This window comes from Notothenia coriiceps, unplaced genomic scaffold (assembly GCF_000735185.1).
Source record: "Notothenia coriiceps isolate Sejong01 unplaced genomic scaffold, NC01 NC01_scaffold00034467, whole genome shotgun sequence".
Lineage (NCBI taxonomy): Eukaryota > Metazoa > Chordata > Actinopteri > Perciformes > Nototheniidae > Notothenia > Notothenia coriiceps.
In genome coordinates, this window is record NW_011367168.1 from 44772 (window position 1) to 63882 (window position 19111).

Genomic DNA, 19111 nt, shown 5'->3' on the forward strand with positions numbered 1-19111 from the left:
AAAGCTCTCTGAGCACACAGCCGTCGGGGGTCTCCGACTAAATGCGAGTCCCAAGGCAGGACAATCTAACCTGTCAAAGCCTTTGCCCACTTCTATATATCCTTGTTCTGTGGTTTCAAGCAATAGCAGCATAATCAACCAACGTGGGACCGAAAACGCAATTAAACTCGCTTTGGACGACTGAAATCTTTTCAAAAGTGAACATTAATGGACTATTGGCTGCTCCCCAGGGGCGTTATCGGTTACCCTTTTGTGGTCGGTCTAAGGAGAAATTACACTTTCATACCTTACTACATCGACTTTGAATTACATATATTATATGGTCATATATGTATGGAGCTTTATGTTTTAAAAAAACAAAACACGATTAACATTGGTAGGGTATACAGTCTTGTAAAATATAAACGAAAGCGTGATGACAGCTTAATAACAATGGCTTTCGATCGATAGAAAAGACGTTGGAAAGGTTTGATAATTAAAGGTAACTACTTGTTAATGTGCACTTGTGAAAAACTCCTCAATAGAAACGATGTATGTAGGCCTATTGAAATCGTCAAGAGAACTATACTTCTGTGAGTGTTTGTCGAGACTGTCACAGGAATTGATCTAACTTTTGAAGTTAGTTTTGCTGAATTGCATTATATTGATAGGGGTTTTAAATATGTTGTTTTCACCCATATATTCTCCTATTTTAAGATTTAAATTACAATTGTGTATGGGATACTTTTTTCTTATCACTACAGGGCTAGTCCTAAATGGTACATGTGCTATTAAAAAGAAAATTCCTAATAATAATAATTCATCTACTAATTTAAGCAGAGTATTTATGTTAAATGTAACCATGAAGGACATTTTTATATTGCGTATTAAGTTGATGTTTTTCAATATTCATTTGTCAATTATTTTCTTTTCCAATAGTTGTTTATATTATCCAAAAAATATTTGCAGGATAATATCCCGTTATTTTTATAACCGAACTCATCATTGATCATAATAATCAGCACAGAACTTATAGGTCAACTCATGTTTATTACAATAAATACTCATATACATAGTTTACAAATAGTTGCGCACAGGTTCCACAGAGGTTAGGCCTATACTATTAACCACACAACCTCACCGACAGAAATGGGATATCAGGCAATAGTTAAAAACATTTGGATGGTTGACTATACCCGGGTTAGAATCCAGAATGGATCAAAATACATCATTATTACGGCATACATTAGGTCATGTTTTCCAATATTTCACGGCAGTATTAAAACACGTATTCACATTTTTCCTTCAATTCTAAAGGGGAATAAACATGAAGTGAAGAACAACTGACATTTTTAACACTTCTTAGTTTTCATGCAGGATATTTTTGTCATGATGCCGTTAACCATAACTGCAGCAGGGCAGAGTAAGTGCCAGCAGTGGGAATTGGAGAGTTGTTATCAGATGGGTGACACCTCTTTCTCTTCTGAAGCAGAGGCCGGAGATAGAGACTCCTCATCCTCTGACCTTGAATAGTCTGTGTGACCGGTTGTGCACTTGCACCCGCTGTGTGTGCTCCTTTGGGTGGCTTTCCCCTCCTTCTTGTGCTTCACTCTGCGGTTCTGAAACCAGATTTTCACCTGTTTCTCTGACAGGTTCAAATACGTGGCGATTTCGATTCTTCTGAGTCTCGAAAGATACATGTTCGTGGAAAACTCCCTTTCAAGTTCCAGGAGTTGCGTGCTTGTGAAAGCCGTGCGCATCCTCTTGCCATTCTGTATGTGGCTGTTGTCTGAGGCGCCTGAGGAAGAAAGAATACATCATGTTAGACGATTGAATTGTAAGTATCACTACAAGTCTAAATTCAATTATAGATGCGAATGGCACAAAATATCACGTGTAAATAATTGTGCGTAAAAGCCGAGCGTTTACTTTCATCTAACTTCCTGTAAGTGCATCGTGAAGTGTAGCAATATTATCAGACAGGTGCCGAGAGTGTATAGCAAACAGGTGGCTTACCGATAGACAGGCAATGGTATCTCCTGGGATCCGTGACGCTGAAGGTGGGCGTGCAGACAGGTGTATGTCCCGGGTGCGCGAGGGCAGCAGACTGCTGGTGCGCTATCCTCTGACAGTACTGCGCCTCCGCTCCTGGAAAATGACTCTTCAGCATGGGAATGCCGCTGCGGGAATGGTGGATGTGGGACGACACGCACAGCGGGCAAACACAAAAAGTCCCTGTTTTCCTGGACGGGCACATCGGAGCGGTGACCGTCATCATGCCCGGAGAGTGCATGCTGATGGGAATAAGGAAGTCTTGCCCGGGATGCTCAATTGGTCCTGGTCGAACCGTATCCTTGATTATTAAAGAATCGACATAAAAAGACCTCGACATGGCTGCGTTGCTGATAAGTGATCTCCCCGTGTACAAGATGATAGCTGTTTCTCATCTGAACCCCTCGGGATCTCCAAAGGTGCTTATGTTTGATGGTTCAACAAAAGGGATCCCGAAGAGGGCTGGCCCTACAGCGTCACCCACGTGCGCACCCGGCTCCAAGGGTTTATACTGTCAACGACCCAAACCACGTGATGTCTCCCCTGGCCTCCAATCACAACTAGCAGATTTACTCTTCTTTCTATCCCCAAATTAACAATAGTATTATAATTATTAGACAAATAATAAAAGGAACATTATAAAATAGTTATTTATGTATTTTCTTATGAACACAGCTTTGCATAGGCTTTCTTAGTCCAAACCATATAATAACTAAACTTTCATTTTGTAAAAACTGTAACAAAAATTCTTCCTAAATGTCTTTTTACAACCATGCAGCTGAAAAATATGGTTATAGTGTGAAACTCGGATTAAAAATACCTTAAGAATCTGGTCATATAGATTCTAAATTGTAAAATGTAATTATACATCCTTTTAAAAAAAACTCTGATCACTTCAAAAACATTTATTGAATACATTTAATGGAACAGCTGAAAGAAGAATGCAGTTGAGCAGGAGCAATGGAAACAGAAATAGAAATATTCACCCTCCTCTGTGTCTTGTATACTTTATTATAAGAGAATAATCACTTCTTAAGTTTCCTGAGGGCATGATTTGATAAATGTTTATTTTTTCTATATCCATAATGTGCTTATAAAATAACGTGCTCCTATTCTGGCATGTGGAGCAAAGCTTTCTGATGGATTCTACCCCGACTTATTTTTGTTACATAGTCCATTTATTTTTCCCAAATGCGATTTTAAAGAATTTTGCACGCGCTTATAACCACTAATTGCTCTGCAAACTAATCATAGGCTACTTTGGGTTCGGCTGGTCCAGGTTTCACTTCCAGCAATTAAAGAATTATGAACTGATGGCGAGTCTGGACTGTGGTTATTTGATGGCGATTAGGATTCAATTAGAAAGTGTTTATAATGGTCGGTCTGTGCAGGGGTAAACAGGCAGCTATTTCAGAAATGCGTTAATCCCTCATCTTGTGACAATAATTAGCGAGTTTGATCCCCAGGCGGGTCACCGGTAGGTTTAGCTTCTGCTTTCATCTGCCAAGTAACGCCTCAAACCTTCAGACAGAGGTCCGGCAGTAGGTTTATGGCGCTGACGGCCAGGTCCAACACAACATGTGTTAGTTTCTGCTCTGACCTCAGGAAGAAACACATGTATTGGACAAACATAAGTGTAATAGGCCTGTTGTGGATCCCAAGTTTGATAAGTCAGTTTTTGTTTATTTTACACCTAATTTTCCTGTTTTTCCCTTTATTTTGGAGCAAATACATGATTATAGCAAACTGAAGCACTTACTGAAGTGTGAGTTAAAATGCAGTCTTTTGAAAGAATTAGAAAGTCTTTAAAATCCAACCAGGGTAATGATAAAAAAAAAACATGTCTGTCACATAGACAGTAATTGCTATAATAAAGTGAATCCAGCGCTTGACAAGGAAGACGCAGAGTTGTTATGGTACAGATAACAGTCAGAAGCAAGAGAGGGAGAGAGGGAGCGAGTAAACCAAGCAGAATGATGCGTGGCGCGCGCCCTCGACACACCATGCGAGCTCTAATATTATTTTTCCATAATTCTGCACGATAAAATTTCATTGTCTATTAAGTAATCCCACAAATGAGATCCTTTATGAGGCTATAATGAGGCCTAATTGCCAGGACTAGTGGAGCCACGTGGAAGGATTTAGGAAGCATTAAGCTGTCGGGTACTGAGCACAGGCTGTTACCTAGCCATTACTTTCATAATTCAAGGAGAAAATTTGTCCATTTAAGGGAAAAATCCTTTGATTCCCTTTATTCTGCTCGGGGTGACAGGGCTGCAGTTTTTTTGTCCGCTTTGGTTAAGAAGCCAGTTCAACAAATGGGGCCGGTTCTATATCACTCACTGTTTAAATGCTAGATTAAGGGGAAAAAAGAATTTCAGAAATGTGTAAAGCTCTCAGGGCCCCACCTCTTACTTTCTCCTCTTCTTTCTCTCTAGAGTTGTGTGCCTTTTACTTTATAGTGCAGCGGTTACCCTCCACTGTTCACTCCCTTTTCAAATCTAATGATGGGCAATTAATCACTGGCCCATTGAATAACATGAAACTTAAATTTAAATTAGAGAAAAAAAGTGTATTCTCTTTATAGATTCTTAGTGTAAGTTTATAATCCTCTGTGGAAAACAGTAGTTCTAGTCCGCAAGTGCATCAAAGAGGTTCAAAAAGGTGTGTGTGTGTGTATCCAGCTCCTCCCCGTAGTAAAAACACACAAACTTTGTAAAAGTGCACCGCTGAAGTTCCCCCCCTCTCATTCACATCGCATCCCATGCCATATTATACCGTGAAGAAGTCCATTAATGTTTTGTTGAACAAGCGTCATTAACTTGTTTCAACGCCTTTTTACAAACCTTGCATTGTTGTGCAGGGCCAGTCTGCGGCCCATCTTGGCCGATACAGTGGATGATTTGCCCCTTTATTAGTTACCAGGCAACAGATCCTGAATACCAAAACTCAAAGGAAACACTCTGGTCCTCCATATAGATCTCAATGGCGTAGGGGGGAAAATGAACAATGATCCTGTGGACAACATAATGCCACGCAATGACTTTTCATTAACAATTATCTGCTTGATGTGAATAGCAGCTGCAGTGGCTACTCTCCATCTCATGGTCTGCAGAGAAAAGGGGAGCGGCGAGAGAAAGAAGCTGGCCGCTGAATGGCGTCCTGCAGGAGTTTAGGGGGTTCCTGCTCTCCATGAATGTGGAATCTAATTTATATCTCAGTGAATAATTAGGTTTCTATGCAAAAATGAGATGGAGGTAATTGCATTTTAAAACACCGTGACAAGTTAGCCGCATAAACAAAGCGAAGTCTCTCTTAATGTCTCACAACAGGAGGTCAACGCCAATAAGCTTATGTTTAAGTTTTAGTGCAAAAATGGAGTAGGAAACATTTTCTCTTCAATATAAAGATCGTTATGTTGCAGATATATCTTCGCAAAGGTCCACAAACGGTTACTGTGATTGGGAACACTGTTAGAGAGCATGGCCCTCTCCTATAGAAAAGTAAAGTGACAGCTTCAGTGTAAGAAGAGGCTGCGGAACAAAGCCAGCGAGGGCCCTGTTGATGGCCTATAGAGATGTCCTGCACCAGGCTCCCTCTAATTAGGGAGACGCTTCTCAGTCTCACAGGGCTGCTCAGACCAGACACTCCAGACTGAAGTGTGCCCCTGCGCCAACGAGTGTGTCTGGATGTCCACACTCAGCGCTGCATGTGTATGTGTCTGCGTGTCAAGGCGCACACAATTAACGAGCCTCGAAAATGAGATAAACACCGACTGATAGTGACGCCGATCACGGTTAAGTTCCCAGAGAAACGTCTTTATTAAAGCTCGTTGTTCGAGCCCTGATTTGTCCCTGTTGTTTCCAAAAGACTAAGCAAATGCCATTACAGAGACAGCACAGAGCAGCCCTTATTTCAATCTTTTCTTGCTTGAGTTGTCAAATAGTCCTGAAATTCAATCCTCTTTGTGATATGAAGCTATTCCGTTGTTGGTCACTTTGTAGTGCATGTTCTTGCTGTAAGGACTCGCTGCATGCTCGCTAGTTATCTGTAAGGACTCATTATTCTGCTCCTCACTGGTTTCCACAAAGAGCAAGATGCTGTTTTATCTAAGTTAATGATTAGCTTGTTATCCTTTCGAATGTAGCCCGAGAAATGCTCATCTACACAGAAAATATCAACCATGGACACGAATAAACTGAAATTCCCAAATGAAACAGCTGTGTTTTAGATGGAGACCAATCACCTGCTCTCTGAACAGCCTCAACCAAACCTGAAAGGTTCTCACCCCTCCTCTGCTCACAACCTGACTTCCCCTGAAACCTAAATCAGGAAATGTTTCAAAGAAGTGAATGACAGGAGTCCCTCCACCCGGTTACCCCGGCCAGTCTCTCCCTCAATCTAAAAGAGGTGATATTGTAGCCCTTTTTCTCCCTTTTGAAAGGGGAAATCCCTTGGATTGAGCTTGTGTGCTGGAGCGGAAGCAGGCTGGAATGTGTGTCCCGGCCGCATCTTTTGTCGTCAGCCGGCACCATGAATAGACATGGGCCGCAATCTCTCTGTCCTCTGTTTATCAGACTGTGAAGAAGCAAACAAACCAAACTGTTTCATCCACACGTTATCGGCACCTTATACCTGTCAATCAAGCTTTTTATTCATCTCTCTCGGAGGGGATGTTTGAGCTTTGCCTATAAAAGCCTCCACTGATTTACATCTATAATCCCATCAGCACGTAGCAAATAAATCCAGGAACCTGCAGCTTTTTGGTTTTAATCAGCTGTATTCACTGTACTGCTGTTTTTAAATAATCCTCCCTAAATGTAGCAACTTCAAGAATGTCAGCCGGACCTTTTCTTTTAGATAAACAATATTTCTATTTTCCAATGCATTCTTTCTTCAGATTTAATATTGATTTGGGAAAGTGTCATGTTGAGTAGAGTTTGTCATTATGGTGGTTTTCATTGCAGCCTGTTAGTGTCTCTCTGGCAGCTTGTCGCTCTAAACTAATCCCGGTTTTCCCTTCGCTTGAGGTCAAAAAGAGGTTTTCAAACAAATGGGAAAGCTTTCACGTTTCTTTATTGAGATGAAGGCCGCATTTTCCCATCATTATTACGTATATAATGTGATTTATTGGAAGATATTCAGAAGTTGAAAGGAAAGTATAGAGTGAGCTGTCAGGATGCAGCACTCTGAGACTCTGAAGGATTCTGCTCATTTCCACAATGAAGACAGCATCGATGTGATTTTCCTCCATTTTAGTTTCCTCATTGTACAGCTGTTGGCATTTCAGTTGTTTATATTCATTGGACTGTTTTGCAAAGACTCAGCCATGTTATTGAAACCCTCCGTGTTTTACACAGTCATGAAGGTGTTACTGTTGTTAAATACGATTCTTTTAATTAGAGAATTATGAGATGTATATGGTAATTGTCTAATGGCACCCAAATACGGTCACTTACTGTCTTTTTGTAATTATCATATAGTAGAGCACCAGACACCAGATTTTAAAACCTGGAGGAACCTAAACACTTTTCATTTACTATCAGCTTTACTTCTTATGTTGAACATGCAGTTTAAGTATTTGCGATACAATCGTGTCTTAAGTAAATGTAATTGAAGATTTACACTTTTGATCATGACTATGGATTTCTCATTAGGATGGAATGATGACGTGATTTCATTGCAATGTGTGAAACAGCCTGCTTCCAGAGTCTGTAAAAGCCACCACAGCTGCCTACATTTTCAGATTACAATTAATACATTTCTTTTTGCATCTTTTTGAGGGGACTACAAGGTTTAATAACGGAGAAACCCATCAAGTGTTTGAAGCCCAGCTGAGCTTATTATGCAACAGGCTGCTAACAGACTACAGGCAGGTCGGGCATCACATGAACCGGCTGGAGTTTGTTGGGCAGCTGCATCAGACCTCCAGCTCCCTCCAGCATGTGCAATATATTGTTTGAAAATTCACAGAATTTTGATTATATTGTTAGAAAAACTTCAATTCCATAAATCATACTGAGTTAATCTATTCAATAAACTACAGTATACCGTCAGATTAAGATATGGATTATCAGTGGTATCGAGGGTCTTTTTCCCCCAATATAACATCCTTCAGATGCTGTGTTGTAATAGAAGCCACTTGTGACGTCTCATTGTTTACAAAGACATCTGCAATTTCTTCTTGAACAAAGATGGATCAAATACAGACAAACACATAAATTAATACAAATATATTTATAGATATTTATAAAGTAAAAGAATTATAAAATAGAATATATGAAACATGTTTTTTTTAGAATTAAATCTAAAAATCATTCAGGTTTTTTTTTTACCAGTTCTGATCCGGTATGGTAACAAGCTCCTGTTGGTCAGTTAACTGATCATTTAAAAGCTGCAGTCAACAAAAGCATTTTTTCTTTTCACACCATATTTTAACTAAATCAATTGACTGATTTAGTTTAGGCACATTTTTAATGTAACTTCATTTAAATCATTTCTATGACTATGATATGCACTTTTTATATTTTGCAGTTTACATCATGGAAAATATAGGCCTTGTTCACATTAGATATGTTGGCATGACAGTGAAGCTCGTGTGTAAATGAATGATGGCTGATTCCCCTCTATCTGCTTCACTCTCAGGTTCCTGGTGTTGTCCCTGCCGTCTCACTGACATAATGACTTATAGGACACTTGAATATAACAGAGCCTTCGTTATTGTGATAATTAACCCTGTGCTTCTCCGACTGTGACAGATCAAACTGTCTGCCGTGAAGAAGTTGATTAGTTCAAATAAAAAGTGTGTGAAAACAAAACCTTTCAAAAATAAATTTTATATAAAGTAAATGCACATTATATAGTGTTAGAAATAAAACAAACCTTATATTCAATTCATATTAAAAGGGAATTTCATACTTTCTCAAAATTAAACAAACCTTTAAGCTCTACTGTCTGTAGTGTGTGCCTTTTTAAATATAAACTTGCCATCAAGTTTAACAGTGGTGTAAACGTTAACTTTAGTAAAAGCAGTGGAGTGTAACTACTTTAATTATATTTACCAAATTACAACACTAAAGTACAATTTGAAGCTTTAATCTCCTACAAGCTAGAGTAACTTTTTAGATTAAGAGTTTCATTAAGAAATATATGATCACTTTATTTACTCGTATAATGTATGTATTTACTGTAAGAAAACCTAATAAACAAAATGTAAATTATTTTGTACCATGAGATTCCATTTAAAGACAATAAATCAATATATTTAATATTTGGGATGGGGTGATTTTGGTGCTACAGCAAATACAGTTCTTTATTAGCATTGCAAAACATTTCTCCCACAACAATCTGCATCCCTCTTGTCATAATCAGCCATTCATTGCATGATGCTTGTCTTTATTCTTATTTTCTTTGAAAGTAAGTTAATTTAATGCAATTTAACAAGTGTTTTGCTCCACGCTGTTTGCATTTCCAAGTGCAGGGGGCTTGCTTTTCTCCGTATCTAGATGGTGGAGGTCAGGGCCGGGCGCTCCTGTCTGCATCGTCCCAGCTCTGTGCCAGCCAGATAAATGGATAGAGTGTTTGTAAGCTGTCTGAGCTTTGTATTTGCACAGAGTCACAACTTTGTATGGAATTGAGGGGGAGTTGGGGGCAGCTACTTAGATTTGTATGCAGACTACATCGCTCGGCCACCCCCTGGTCCACTCTGTGTCCTCTCACCTGCCTGTTGCAGTAAATCATAGAGCCATCAAGTGAAGCGTGTTGATGGGCCTGCACGTGCAAGAGCTTTGCTGCACCTGCCGTGTCTGTGTGTGTGCGTGTGTGCGTGTCCGTGCATGTGTGTGTTTGTTCTGCAGAAGTAGTGAAAGGTCTTTGCAAATGTTTTAACTGTTTCTATGGATGTTTACTTCTCTGTATTCACATCTCCTCCCTGAATGTGATTCTTCATGCAGGCCTGGGGGTCGGCGATAAGAGAGCTTGGGAGAGCTGCCTAATGGTTTGGTAAATGTGTGTGTGTGTGTGTGTGTGTGTGTGTGTGTGTGTGTGTGTGTGTGTGTGTGTGTGTGTGTGTGTGTGTGTGTGTGTGTGTGTGTGTGTGTGTGTGTGCACACAGCTCTCTGTGATATAAGTAGGGATGGAAATGGAGGTAGCTGGGTGTCAAACAGGAGGTCTGCAGATGCCCGTCCGGCTAAGAGCTGAAGGTCCCTCCCTTTGACAGAGTATCCATTCAGAGTCAATGAGCTGGGTCAAAGCCTGCACGTCAGGCTGCAGCTCGGCCTAGCACTGGGGCGGTCCAAGGGGTCAGTCGTATTCACATGGCGCTGTCATGCAAATGAACCCACCCACGCTTAAACAACTCTTGGAATTTTTATGTCTGCCCCCTGGCCTTTTTATTTTTTTCATTTCTCCCTCTTTTTTCCTGCTTTCCTCACTCCCTTTCTCTCTCTTCTCCTCTCCAAATCTAGCTCCCCTGTATTCAGAAAGTCATTGACGAGACATTCAAAGCTTTTCAAATTGCCCAGCTTCATTGTGCCCGCACTAAAGTGGGGGGGAATGGAGAGAGGGAGAGTGTAAAGAGGAGTGGGCCTAAATATACTCCGGTCTGAAAGTAGTTAGATCATGTTCTTTTCATGGTCCGATTAGAATCAAATCGATCCCCCCGCCCCTCCTGACACTCCAAGGTTTGAAGAGGAGCGGCCAAACAAAGATTTCTCAGCGGAGACGGGGAATGAATAACCAAACCTGAATGCTAAACACACTCCTAAAAGTCTCATTCTGAAGCATGACAATGCCCAAGAGAGTACATTTGTTTTAAGTGTGAGTGAGAGATGTTTGTGTGGATGGAGAAAAGATATCTCTACAGTGAGGACAGTGTAGGAGCATCTTTGGATGAGACCTGATCTACATATAAATCAGTAAAAAAACACACAGACCTCACTGGAGGATTTTCTCTAAAAAGGCTTAAAGCCTTTTGTTGATAAAGGAGGATCTTATACAAAGGTACTTCATCACAAAGAAGTAACTGTTGCTAAAGGAGTATTTTTGTTTAATCCATAATACGCTTTCTTGAGGAGCGAGGTTACATATACAAAGCACAAAGAAGTGGGTTGGGGTGGGGAGGATGGAGGTTCGGAGGTGCCCGCTGACGGAGAGGACGGCCGCTGGACACTGACTCTCCTCCAGGGAGGCCACCGCTGCGCGTGAGGGAGGGAGGGGATCTGAACTTGTTGACACCCTTTCTGCACCTGCAGCTGTGATAATGATCCACTTATTCTTCCACCAAACTGAGATAACTCTTATTTTAGTGGCTTTTTCCCGTTTTTATAGCACTTAATGCACTATATATTGAGTGTAGTTTGTTGAGGAAACTAAGACGGAATATGTGATTTCTTTACTATACAGTAGCTGTTTTTTCTTTTTTATATATTTGTGTTGGTTACCTGTAAACGCCATGTATTTCCAAAATGTCAACTTTCATGACATAAGAACACCAGCCCTACCTTTACTTATTACAATGCATTTTCAGGGAGTCCAATTGTTGTCTGTGTGGGCCATTACAAATAGTTAAACTAATGGAGACGGCATATTAGGCATTTCTTCAGACAATGTGCTTACAGAGTCTGGTCAGGTTCAGCACCAAAATGAAGAGCTAAAAAAATAACAATGGCAGTCATACGCTCAGTATACACACTAGAACTAATGATGTCTAATACAACAGTCCTGCAATACATCCATTAATCATGACCCTCATTATGTTTGTGTTTTAGTGAATGCATTTCATTTAACTGTAAAGTGATTTTGGAGACTGGAGTGCTGCAGTGCTGTTGAACTGAATTATGTTGTGCTATTATTTTGTCCACCCTATTTATATAAAAAAGGGTAGAAACTCTCGATTTAACACAAAGGATTTACTGGAGGACTGTTGTATTAGACTGCATTCGTTTTAGCTAATCTTTCCTAATAAACTTGGCAAGTTTTATATAGCCAAGTAAAGAAACCTAATGATTATTCCGCTAATATATAAAGTCCAACCACATTATTGATGAATGCTTCAAAAAATTAGTTATCCATTTTCTAAATAACATTAGCAAATCAGATATGAAAATATCCTATTTTTATACAATTGATCAAACACTGTATTCTGTCTTGGCTCCTTCAAGAACATATGTATAATATTTGTATTTGCTTTTTCTCAAATGTTAGTGATGCGGCTCCTGCATTATTTGTTGCTCTGCATAATGTATCGTCAGCTTACCTTTATTCATCTGTCCATTAACACGAGCAGCATCCTTCCAATAACTACAAACTCATGCCGTGCATCTAAACCTCGTACACGCACACATACATGTTAAGTGGATATCCCAAAGTTTCCAAATATACCGAATGCAGGAATGTGAAGAAGGATGCACCAGACATGAAGAATATTTTCACCTGCAGGAATGGCTACACAAACAGCTAACATATGCAAACAGTGTGCAGTTTGATTATCCAACCAAGTGTAAACATCTTATATCTTGATCAAAGAGCAATGATACATGATATACAGTTACGGGATCTGTGGACAAAGTGCAATAAGCTGCTATGTACATCTTAAAGCTTATTGAAGGGGGATCTGGATATTAAAAGATGGTAGTAACTCTGAATCTCTCCCCCCACCTTGCGGGTTTACATTTGAAACTTCTAAGTACACCTTTCCCCTTCTCTGTGCACATTCTTTCCCCCTGTATACCTCGTGCTGTTACAGTGACAGTCTGCTCTTGCAGCATGCAACATGAAGTTGTTTGCGTTCTGAATCCTAAGAGGAGCCAAACAACACTCTAGAGGTGGAGGGACGGAGGGGTGGGACCACCCTGCAGCTGCCCCCTTCTCTCTCTCTCACTCCCACCTCATCCCTTCGTTCCCTCTCCTATTCATCCTGCAGCTGCAGTCCTGTGCCCCTCTCTCTCACTCTGACATCCACAGTTTCTCTCTCTCTCTTTCTCTATTTGTCCCTGAGACACAAAGATGGATGGAGAAGCTCCTGGAATGGGGCGCACAATAGGTTGTGCCACAAGGTGAGCAGCCTCAGCTGCATACGGCCCAGTGCTGCCTTTTTTAGCTCCTGCGAGGCTCCTTACCCAACTTGAGTGTGTGTGTGTGGGTGTGTGTTAAGGGGGGTCTGAGCGGCACAGTATGGCAACAGATGCTTTTGTTCGGCCCAAAGTCTGAAAGGGGCCTTGGGTGGGGGGCTTAGCAGTGTCAGAGCACAGAGTCATTTTTCTCTCCTTTTTCTCTTACTCTGCCTCTCTTTCTCAGTGTCTCCCTCTCCCCAGCTGTGCCTGCCGTGGCGGCTGAGCAAGAGGAAATGTGAGGGCAACGGCGTGATGGAATACGTAAGTGGGGCGCGCGGTTTTGGCCTGTTTTGTGGGCGACTTCATTAAAGGGTCGTTTATCTGGCCTGTGATCCTATTGTCCTTGGCCTTCTTTATCAGCCCTGGTGTGTCAGGGGGGCGTAATTGGCCGATTGGCAACGGTCTGCGCATGCTGAGGTGATTTATAAAGCTGTGAATGGAGCTGACTCCTCTCCGGGCAGCGCTCCCTCTCCCATATAGGAGACACTGCACTGCAGAATAACACTGACTAAATGCAGAAGAAATGTGAAAAGGATGAAACGTCCCCAAAGCTCTTTGTGTGAGTGTGAAATCAGAGGCTTGAATAAAAGCTCTCTTTTCCCTTGTCATCTATTTTCTCCACCTTTATACTCTATCTGACTTTGTTGTTTCACCTCTTTAGACTCTTTCTGCTCTCTGGTGCTCACTCGCCTTTCATACTTTTTTAATTTTCATTTCCTCTATTTTTCATCTTTTGAAGCATGGCCAGAGTGTAACCTCCCGTTTCACCTTTAGCCAATCACACATGTGGTTCCCACTAGTCTTGATATGTAGAAAAAGGAAAACTGTGAAGAGTTGGTCTCCTTATTTTACCTATACTGATCAAACATAACTATAAATATTCAAATACTGAGAAAAAATACCAATCCAAACATGTTTAAAAAAAAATAAAAAATATCACAAACTGCAATTTCAGGCAGTTGCATACAGTGAACTTAAATGTCCATGAACACAACAAGGCATGCTGACACTAACATACATGCAGTTTGTGGAGTACTCAGCTATGTTTGAATGAATGCCATGGTGCAGATTATGTGATTGCAGGTGGGAGTGGGCGCTGGCTTTATGTGGTCCCATGGTGGGTTGAGGTTGGCTCTTAATGACCTCCTAATTAAAGCAGGCCCTCCTCTCAAAGGGCTGATCATGCAGTGGAGGTCAGAGGTCATTTACAGGGCTGCTGGTGGCCAGAGTTCTTGCTCCACGCTAATTGCTCTCCAATATACACAAATTAACACAAAGTAGTCATTTCGACAGGTTAATGGTTACGATATAATGTATGTGCGTCCTCGTAACATTGGCAGAGCAGGTTTTATATTGTTACCATGCCTTTATTGTTTTTTTGTTGTTTAAGTTCAGTCCGATTCAAATCACCTTCTACCCTCTGAGTGCAAACAGAGACTGAGAGTCTCTGAGGGACGTTTGCATTGTTCTGCCACAGACGCAGAGCCTGAGTTCATTAAGCCAGACTTAGTGTTTGTGTAAAGGCTAGACGGGACAACTCTAATCCCTGAGTGGTTGTCGGTGTGCAGATAAGGTCTTCAAACACAAGGCATTGTATAGGATTCACATGAAGATTCCCATCTTAATGTTTTTTTAAATGTTTTTGTCAAGTGTAGGATTAATGCAAAAAGCAATTAAGAAGGTATGTGTGGCCTGAAGACTGAAATCATGAATTAAATGGGATTTTAAAGAAGAAATGAAACCCAAACTTAGTTGATAAATGAAAGAAATGAAACAAAATACATGTTTTCTGGTAACCATGCAGTTGCCAATGTTTGTCCTGGGTTACTACCTTCCTCAGTTCTCTGAAACAGAGTCAGAGCTCCTGTCCCCAGACGAGGGAAGGCCAGGCGAGGAGGAGGGGCCTGGATCGGATTTAATGTAGCTGATTGTGCCCCCATAATAAAAGGAACAGTTTCTTCTGTGTTAATTTTCGATTTTGTAGCTTTCCGTGTGCCCGGCCTTTGTGTCCAATTCTTCTTCCCTCCCTAAACGGCACCACCGCCCCTCTCTTTTTCTTTTCTTTTCACTTCTCCTCTCGTCAGGCCGTGTAGATTATGTTGCTAAGGAGATTTCCCTCTTTCTTTCTTTTTGCTTTTTTCACTGTTTCCCATTGATTTGGTGTTAATGCGTTTTGAATGCCCCTTGGTGTGTGCCGAGCGCTGGGGGAGGAGGGGAGCACAGGGTCTTGCCGAGTGGAGGAATTTCAATCTGAAGCGGTTAGGTGGGGGTCTCTGTGGGTAAAGGCCCAAAGAGAGGCACTCAAGTGAGAACTGAAGTGGTTTGCAGCGCTGAGGAACCTCTCGCGCTGCCACTCCCCTCCTCTTCCCCGCTCCTTTTCAGGGTCACCCCTTCATTGGCAGCCCACAGGTGCACTGTCAATCTTTTCTTTTCATACCCAAATAGAAACCCATGAGTAAAACAAACATTTTATTCATCCTTTGGAAATCTGGGAAAATTGTGTCCAATTAGGCATTTACTCAAATGCATTTTATTTCTTCGAATTGTGGTTTTGTGGTGTTGGTTCTGTAGCCTATATTCGATACATCATCACAACCAAGAGTAACATTTATTTATTCATTTATATTTGGTGTAAATGCTGGTGTGTATGGAGTATATTACAGCACCAGCTTTGCATTCCTTTGAAATATATATTGGATGATTATGCAGCTCATGATTTCTCCCAGTCCCAACAATCGTTGTCAATGCAGTAAGTAAAGTTGTATTTAGTCAAAATGAAAGTCATGGTGGTAATGGGCATTTCTGAATCTTTTTAAGAAAACTGGAGTTCACAGTGCACATGTTTACCTTATTAGCAACCTGTCACTAGATGTTGCAGATAAAATAAATTGCAAGACAATTTTGCACAATTTGTCTCATATGAGGAACTTGTGTGTAGGATGTTATTTCCTGAGTTCTCTATGACAGAGTGTGGTCATGTCTGTAGCAATAAAAACTTGGGTGACATTGATTGCTGCTGGTCTTGGTCTGAAAGTGCAGCAAAAGGCTGTTAAAACACAGTGCTGAGAAATACTTTAAGTGAAGTTGTTGCAATTCAGCAGTTTTTCTTTAGCAGTTTTTTTTCCAGAATTATAGTTTAGAAAAACGCTCTCTCCAAATTCTACCATCTTGGGTTGAGTGTTTGTATTCGCAATATACCTAAAATATACAGGTTAGGCCAAATTGGCTTGCATTGTTTTGCAACAATCAAAAACTGACACTGCTCTCCAAGAGGAGCTTGAACTAAGATGGAAACTGTATGGGACTGTAATCATTTGGCTCATACTGTAGGGCGTTTTGTACAGAAATAACTTGTGCACCAAACTGAATATACATAATTATCCTTTTTAAATAATGTTTGTCTCATCCACAGTACATTAAGGTACTGTGTCATTGAATACTTTAGGTATAACAATTACACAGAAGATACATTGTTTTTGGGTCGTTGATCGGATGGCCCTGAAGTTGATTATGTGAAATGATAAACTGATACTTATATATATTTTACATTTTCATGAATTGCCTTTGTAATTTGTAATTCAAGGATTAATACATCATTAGACCAAGAAAGGATGGATACACCTTTTACCACCTTGCATTTCTTACAGCATACCCCTTTTTGTATTTAAACCTCTCTTTTGTTCCAGTCTATTATACTGTAGCCACATCATAATTGGTTTACTCCACCTCAAGTCTTCCTTTCTGCAACTTTGTCTCACTTTCTCCCACAGAAGCACAAACACATCTGTCCCTGCCCTGCAGCTGTGTGAGGACTATCCTCACATAATGACCTCTTAGACCATTTCATCTACAACACCCCTTTACATAATTAGGCAATCAGAGATTCGCCTCCAGCAGCGGCTGCTGTTCGGAGGAAAGCAGCTGCGTATATTATCTGGATTGCCTTAAATTGAATTTAGTGCAACATCAGAGGAGCAAACACTGAGTTACCAAAGGAAACACTTAACCCAATCTTATGCTTTCTCAGTTTCCTAGAAACCTTTGACAGTTACTATGAGTTTGATATGTCTATTGTCTTTATCCATTTCAAAAAGCAAGTGACACACGATAGCCACATGATACATTATTTTCAGTATTTAACTTTCTAATTTCTTGTGACACAGTTTATTCACTTCTTCAAAATTGAAGTCGTAAACCACCATTGTACCCGAGTTTTATGCCTTGTGAAGATAGTGTGTTAAGAAGGGAGGGTAATTTAAAGCTATGAGCCATGTCATATTAATAGCTCACACAAATACTTTATGTGAGTGAAAGGTTGCGCTCATAGTGACAAACCCATAGAGAGTGCACGACTGAAGTTCACCCCTACTATAAAACAGAGATTTATTGCAGCTTTTAACTCATTGTTTTGGTTTGCTCGCCTGCAACTTTATTGTTCTGGTTTCCTCTCACCACTCGTATGATTTCTCTTTTAGAATAAGCATGCAGCTGTTTTTAGTAAGAATGGTAATAAATTGGGCCTTACTTGGTGTTACCTGCCCAACAACAAGCAGACAATGTTGGCCACTTGCTAGTAAACATTGTGCAGCATTCAGCCACTTACAATATATTCTGCGGACAAAAAAAAGAACTAAAAGGAGTGTGAAAGTTGGATTTCCATTTGCCAGGGAAATGCAGACATGGCAAATAAGATTTGTAAATAAAATTACAAAAGCTAATTGCTAATTCTGCTTCATCCAATCCGGAGGTTTCCTTTAGGATATAACACAACTTTTCCTCCAATTTTGTTTGTGATTCCTGTAGTTTGAGGCACTCTTCTGTGTTTCTGATAGATTTTGATTTTGAATTCTAAACTTAATTAAATATAAAATGTAAATCACTTGTTTCCAGACGTGTACTTTTACCATTGGTTGGTTGGGCTCCACAAGACTAATGTCACAGGTGACTGCCGAGTTGGTTGGCTCTATGTCAATTAAACCTATTCTAACACCACAGCCAGGGTTGACCTCTGACCTGTGACCCTAATGTAACTAACCCTCACCAGTGTACTACAAGGAGACAAACACTCCCAGCTGCTGAGGCTCTCAATGGGCTCTAACTAAAGGGGAGGAGAGTCCATTCTGCAGCGGCAGACAAAGTAGGCTCAGGATTCTTGTAGTACACTTGTAGGAAGTCACTTGAGACTGTTGTGTCAGCAGATAAACAATAATTTGAGAGCACGGACAAGGCACTCTCACAATTTGACGATTAAAAAAATTTGAGAATGTTACTTTGTTAAACTTTGTTTGTTTGTTGAACATTTTTTATTTAAATCAAGTGCCGAGGCCCACTTCCATCGGGTTCTGAAAAACAATCACATATTCAGTCCTGGTGTTTGCGCTTCCCTCTGTGTTTATTTTCAGTGTTAGCTGGGAACCTCTGTGTAAACGAGTTAATTTATGCATGCTCTGTTGTGCCAGCATAAATGATATAATGTGTGAACAGAGGAAAGAAAGACAAGACACCTGACACATTTCGGTTTCTCAATAATGGACCTGGTTTTGGTGGGAAAACTGATAGAATTACAGATTACTATTTAGCTTCATCTTCAATTATGGTCTGTCCTGTTTGTTTAGTTGGTCTCGTCTTTGATTGTATAATGATACACTGAGCTTTAACGAGACATACAGCTGAACAAAGAAACGTTTCATTCTCCATTTACACCCGTAATTATCCTTCCATGCTTTATGTCTGCTGATGAACTTTAACCTTTTGTCTGAACAAATATGGGTTTACCAACATTTCAAAAAAACCCATAGCTCCGATCAATCACAGGTTCTCATCAAATGTGATGTTATGAGTTTCAACATGTTCAGTGTGATGTCATCTCTCCACCATAGGCTAGAGTAGCTTTGTTCACATCAAATATTTGCCTGCAGAAACTATTGTTGGATCATACATTGCCAGTAAAAGGTTAAAGTGTATTCTAT

At 40.5% G+C, this 19111-nt stretch overlaps 2 protein-coding genes across 2 annotated transcripts in view; one reads left to right on the plus strand and one right to left on the minus strand.

Moving 5' to 3' along the window:
- Positions 1 to 1033: 1033 nt before the first annotated feature.
- Positions 1034 to 2412, minus strand: gsx2 (GS homeobox 2). The gene is made up of 2 exons (XM_010790568.1): positions 1996 to 2412; positions 1034 to 1777 (listed from the first exon to the last, which is right to left on the minus strand). Exons 1-2 carry the CDS (start codon positions 2369 to 2371, stop codon positions 1437 to 1439), a joined length of 717 nt encoding a protein of 238 aa, XP_010788870.1. The 5' UTR covers positions 2372 to 2412; the 3' UTR covers positions 1034 to 1436.
- Positions 2370 to 19111, plus strand: part of LOC104962171 (anosmin-1-like) — a 59866-nt gene continuing 43124 nt past the window's right edge. Inside the window, exons 1-2 of the mRNA XM_010790569.1 lie at positions 2370 to 2450; positions 13344 to 13403. Of these exons, the coding sequence (XP_010788871.1) occupies positions 2370 to 2450; positions 13344 to 13403 (141 nt within the window). The remainder of the gene's footprint in view (positions 2451 to 13343; positions 13404 to 19111) is intronic.

Bases quoted from the DNA above. Each gene is read 5' to 3' on its own strand.
- gsx2 (XM_010790568.1), bottom strand. From the start codon at position 2,371: ATGTCGAGGTCTTTTTATGTCGATTCTTTAATAATCAAGGATACGGTT. The intron at 1,778-1,995 runs GTAAGCCACCTG...TTTCTTCCTCAG, and splicing joins ATACCATTGCCTGTCTATCG to GCGCCTCAGACAACAGCCAC.